General features: G+C 39.5%; 1 protein-coding gene across 1 annotated transcript; it reads left to right on the top strand.

Annotated features, from left to right (window-relative positions):
* Nucleotides 1–216: 216 nt before the first annotated feature.
* Nucleotides 217–4,141, top strand: LOC149569344 (uncharacterized). The gene is made up of 2 exons (XM_089817732.1): nt 217–3,438; nt 3,538–4,141. Exons 1-2 carry the CDS (start codon nt 324–326, stop codon nt 3,972–3,974), a joined length of 3,552 nt encoding a protein of 1,183 aa, XP_089673858.1. The 5' UTR covers nt 217–323; the 3' UTR covers nt 3,975–4,141.
* The last annotated feature ends 1,726 nt before the right edge of the window (nt 4,142–5,867 follow it).

The following is a 5,867-nucleotide window of genomic DNA, read 5'->3' as shown; positions in this document are numbered from 1 at the left end:
GTAACTATTTTCCTTCTATTTCCCACATCAAAATGCAATTTATTATTATCGACATATTTATCTTTAATTGACTTTTACATCATGCAAGAATTTATTATTGAATCCAAAAACAATCGCTCAAATGTTATCATCAATTTTGCACCGTTTATCACTTAGCCACGAAATCAATGAGAAGTGATCCCCGTAAATACTTAAAATAAAAAACGATGAAAACCAAATCAATTAAGCTGGAATTGTACAACACCGTGTGCTTATTTAAGCCAAGCGGCCATTTCTATAATTTGCACGTTCTTTCTCTTTTTGTTCTTTTCGCTACTCTAGTTATGCCCTGCTCTGTGCTAGTTTTGTCTACCATGACTCCTCTTTTGTTCTTCACTTTCATGTTTTCCATCTTTCCGATCTCTGTTCTTCCTCGCTCTCTCAACAATAACTCTTATCATCCTGAAAAACAGCAGCATTTTCTGCAACAATTCAAGGCTGGCATAGTTAACAGCAATACTTCTCTGCCCGACTGGACTCCCATTCACCCACTCTGCAATTGGACCGGCATAACCTGTGATCCCTCATCTCGCTCTGTCATTGCCCTCAACTTATCATACACAAACATACACGGCACCATCTCTCCTGCCCTTGGCAATCTCTCCTCCCTTCGATCCCTTGATCTGTCCAACAATGCCCTCACTGGTGTCATTCCACACCAGCTCGGCCAGCTTCCTCGCATGCAGGCACTCTGGCTGCATCGCAATCAATTGCAAGGAGCCATCCCTCCGACTCTCTCTGCATGCCACAGTTTGTATGACATTGCGCTCTCCTATAATCTTCTGCAAGGCACCATTCCACCCGAGTTGAGTCGCCTTACAAGTTTGAAGAACCTTTACTTGCGAGGAAACAATCTCACCGGCACCATTCCCCCTTCTTTTCAAAATCTGTCCGCTTTAGTCGTACTGTATTTGGAGGAGAATGATCTGACAGGTACCATTCCCTCTGAATTAGGAGCCCTGCCTCAACTAGAGGAGCTTTCCCTCCATACGAATCGGCTGTCAGGCACCATTCCACCTCAGCTCGGCCAACTTCACCGTCTACAGATACTCTGCCTGAATGACAATCAATTGCAAGGAACCATCCCCAGCTCTTTGGGAAATCTGTCCACCTTAACTGATTTAGAATTGTCAGAAAACCATCTCCAAGGCCCCATACCTCTGGAATTGAGCATGCTCGGTCACCTGCAGGTTCTTTACCTTTGTACAAATAACTTAACAGCCACCATTCCCAGCTCTTTAGGAAATCTGTCCACCCTAACTGATTTAGAATTGTCAGAAAATAACCTCCAAGGCTCCATTCCACCGGAACTAGGCATGCTTGCTCACCTAAAGCATCTTCACCTTTCTGAAAACCTCCTATCAGGGATTATTCCCTCCTCGTTAACAAATCTCTCCAAATTGAATGAATTGATTTTATATCACAACCAGCTGACTGGACATATTCCGTGGGACATTGGTACCAAGCTACCCCATTTGACATACCTCAGTTTATGGGACAATCAGCTTAGTGGAAGCATACCAAATTCCATTGGAAATTGTTTCAGACTCGACACACTTACAGTGACCAAAAACAGGCTCACTGGAACGGTGCCAGTGGAACTTGGTAAATTGGGCCTCCTTACTGAGCTTTATCTGAGCCAAAATCAACTTGTCAGTACTAGCACAAACACAATGGACTTTCTCACCGCTCTTACAAACTGTTCCCACTTAGAGTTAATAGATGTATCAGATAATCATCTCACTGGTACATTGCCTCCATCCATCGGTAAACTGTCGCCCAATCTCTCTCGCCTGAATTTATCATACAACATGATAAGTGGAACCATACCTCAGCAAATTGCCAATCTGACAAATTTGACCTTCTTAGATCTAGGCAATAATCTTTTTAGTGGCAAAATTCCATCTGTAATTAAAAGATTCCGCATGTTAGAAAGATTGCATCTGAATGGGAACAAATTAGAAGGAAGCATTCCAGGTGAGATAGGTCCAATGGAACATCTCGGACTCTTGGATCTTAGTCAGAACCTGCTATCTGGAAGAATACCTGATTCCCTCTGTAGCCCACAACAACTAAGATATCTTTATCTTCACCATAACAACTTATCAGGAGAGATCCCTGTTACTTTAGAGGGATGTCAGAAGTTGGAGCTGATTGACTTCTCCTACAATAAACTGGCAGGAAGAATACCCCGTGGAGTCATTGCGAGTCTTCAAAATCTGCAATTTTATCTCAATCTATCATCAAATTCTCTACAAGGGCCCTTACCACTGGAGATGAGTAAAATTGTGATGGCTCAAGCTATAGACGTATCTAGAAATCGACTTACTGGGGTAATTCCAAAAACTCTTGGAGGCTGCACAGCATTAGAACTTTTAAATCTATCCCACAATGCCTTTGAAGGTCCAATACCGGATTCTTTATCCAAATTACAAAATCTCCATGAAATGGACCTGTCTACCAATTTTTTATCAGGTTCAGTACCAGTCTCTCTTGGGAGACTAAAAATGCTTGACTACATGAATGTTTCTTTCAATAATTTGTCTGGTAAAATTCCACAAGGAGGGTTGTTTCCAAACAGAACTGTTACAACATTGTTCGAGGGAAACCTTGGCCTCTGTGGCCCAAGAAACTATTCATTGCCTCCATGCCCAAAACAGAGCCAGGAAAAGCATTCACAGCTGAAAAAAATAGTCTTATCAGTTGTTGGAGTCATTGCTTTAATACTAGTCTCTTTTATTATAGGAAAGTTATGGAGGCATAAAATGTCAAGAAAACTATTGCATCCTTCAAACCCTTTTTTCCAAAGGCTCGGCTATCCAAAGTTTTCTTATCAAGATCTTGTCATTGCAACATCTGGATTTGATGAGTCAACCTTGCTTGGAGTGGGTCATTTCGGATCAGTCTACAAAGGCATTTTGAGGGATGGTAGGATAGTTGCCATCAAGGCTCTCAATTTGAATAATGAAGATTCCCGAAAGAGCTTTAACACAGAATGCAAAGTGTTGGGAAGTATCAGGCACCGCAACCTCGTTGGGATCATAAGTGCCTTTTACTACCCTGACTTGAAAGGTCTGGTTCTTCAATATGCATCAAATGGGAGCTTGGAAAAGCTTTTGCACCCTGACAGAGATGATCGGGACTTTTCTGAATTGGGATTGAGTGAGTTTTTGAGCATTGCTATAGATGTAGCGCATGGCATGGAATATTTACATCATGATTGTCCTTTGCAAATTGTTCATTGCGACTTAAAACCTAGCAATGTACTTCTGGATGCCAACATGACAGCCCTTGTGACTGATTTTGGTATATCCCGTTTAATTACCACTCCAAACTCCATAGACTCACTGGGTTCAACAACATTTGCACTAAAAGGATCTATTGGCTATATTGCTCCAGGTAATTTCTCTTAATTATGGTCACATTGGTATTAACCCTTTCCTTCATAGTTTTTAAATATATATATATATTTATATTTTTGACCAAAATGGGTTGCAGAGTATGGATTGGGCGGGGCTGTTTGTACAAAGGGCGATGTTTACAGTTATGGAATTCTGATATTAGAAATGGTTACAAGGAAGAGACCAAGCGATGATATGTTTCTAGAACACCTGAACTTGCAGAAGTGGGTGAGATCAGCTTTACCAGATAGAGTGGCAGAGATTGTTGATAGTAGGTTACTGAGGGATGTGAATGCAAACATGGAAGAGAATGGATTCCTTCTTTCATTTATAAATGTTGGTTTGCTATGCAGCAATGAATTGCCAAGAGAACGACCTTCCATGAGAGATGCAGCCAGGGCCTTGGAAAACATCAAAAAAGCTTTGACGGGAATTGCAGCTTCTTCCAAATTAGCATCAACTATATCAGACCTCCTACGCAATACCAATCCCACTGGATTTTCAGCATCAGATAGCCAAAGTTCTACATTTTAGATGTTTTGAGTTCCATCGTGTACGTTTAGGTAGTCTATGGTGACTATAAGTTTATAATCTTTTACAAGTTTGCATACTTCCATGCAAAATATCATGTACAGTGTTTCTACTTCCTAATCATGTGCATATATATGAACGTAGTAAATTAATGTTTGAATATTATCTTCTGCATGGCAGTTCATGGCAGTTCCTCTTATTATATGCAGAATTTTTAAGTATGCAATTCTGTTTTTGTCCTGAGTACTCATCATTATCCACAATCACAAAGACTAGATCAATCCAAATGCTATAAAAACCATGAAATGTTCGTATCTAGAGAGAATATATTGTGGACAAGAATTTGAAGACTGTCCATTTCCGAATTTGTTTGAATAGTTAAGAATAGCTTCAAAAGATGGTTAATTATTCATGGCGTTGCCGAAAGAATTTGTTTAATTGATTAGACCTATATTCCGATACATGTAACATAATATGAACTGCATCAAAGACCTGTTGGTACTGCAAATTGACAAATATTACCTTGATCTTGAAGATTGATGCTGTGGTTCCACGAGTCTGAGATGAACATGCAACTTCAGTTTGAAGTTTTATTTTAAATTTGGCTTTGACAGTTAAGCATCATAGTTAGCTTTTTTAAACAGCAATTCATAGAATAAAACATGTCCATGGGCAGAGTTTCAAGACTAATTTAATTGGTTTTAAATTCAGTTTTGCTTCCGCATTCTCCATCGATGAAAGAGAATGCAATCGTAGTAGTTTAGGTCTCATGAAATGATGAGCAGTCTATATACTGTTTAACTGTACTGTACCCTTCTCCATTTTAGATTTCTTGATAACAGTATTTTAAACTTCAAGATTATTCTATGCAACGTAAGCGGTTTTTTAATTTTCAGATCTGCAAATTTTTAAGAAAATTCTACCCTTCAAAAAACAGAGCACTGTTAATATTTCATATTTCAGATTTCTGCGTATGTTTCTTGACTGTTTGATTGTTGTTTATATTCTCTCTCATTGGTTGATAAGAATTGTGCATAGAGCTGCCTTCAGGTTTCACGGATATTAACCTTTTTAATTTTCTACAGTAGTATTGCAGACAAAGAGTTGTCTTGATACTCACTCTATGACTGATTTTATAGAGGATAATTTGAGATCTTCTCTAACTGTGCATGCAATGAGATCTGAATCATTTTATTTAGGGGAGAGTTCCAAGTTGAAAAAAGTTAATGGTTGTTTTTCGCGTAGCGATGATCGCCCTGTTCTGGTTATTCCTCTAGCGGCTGTAATGGAGGACATTGAATATTGGACCAAGCATGCTTTGATATGCAAATTTCTTGGAATTCAGATTTCCCTATCCGCTCTTAAGGCATGGATCCGCCGCTCATGGCAGGTGGAAGGCGATATGGAGAATATGTTGGCAGGGAATAGTTATTTTTTTGTTGTATTCTCTTGCATGTCTGATCGTGATCATGTTTTTGAAGGAGGGCCTTATTTCTACAACCATGTGGGGTTATTTGTCAAACCCTAGCATTCAAGATTTAATTTTGCTGAGGATCTCCCTTCAACAGTGCCAGTTTGGGTTCACTTGCCTCACCTTCCCCTAGAATTTTGGCATGAAGACATCCTCCGAAAAATTGCTGCTTTGTTGGGAAAGCCGATTGCGATCGCACATCAATCCCTCAATAAAAAGGTTATTTCTTATGCTAGAATTTGTGTTGAAATTAATTTGAATAACCCATTACCAGATTCTTTGAAAATTTGTCTTGGGGCTTCTTCCTGGGTGTAGTAGTTAGATTATGAATCCCTCCCTTTCTCTTGTCGGATTTTTCATGAGTATGGTCATTTATAGCATCAGTGCCCCTGTAACTTGACTTCCAAAGGAGTGGATGGTTCTAC

The sequence above is a fragment of the Cupressus sempervirens genome, chromosome 3 (assembly GCF_028749045.1).
Source record: "Cupressus sempervirens isolate cs-2001-9-10 chromosome 3, ASM2874904v1, whole genome shotgun sequence".
Classification (NCBI taxonomy): domain Eukaryota; kingdom Viridiplantae; phylum Streptophyta; class Pinopsida; order Cupressales; family Cupressaceae; genus Cupressus; species Cupressus sempervirens.
This window is presented reverse-complemented; position numbering and strand designations above follow the sequence as displayed.

Excerpts from the sequence above, each read along its gene's own strand:
- LOC149569344 (XM_089817732.1), top strand. The coding sequence starts at position 324 with ATGCCCTGCTCTGTGCTAGTTTTGTCTACCATGACTCCTCTTTTGTTC. Across the intron at positions 3,439-3,537 it reads TATTGGCTATATTGCTCCAG|AGTATGGATTGGGCGGGGCT; the intron begins GTAATTTCTCTT and ends AATGGGTTGCAG.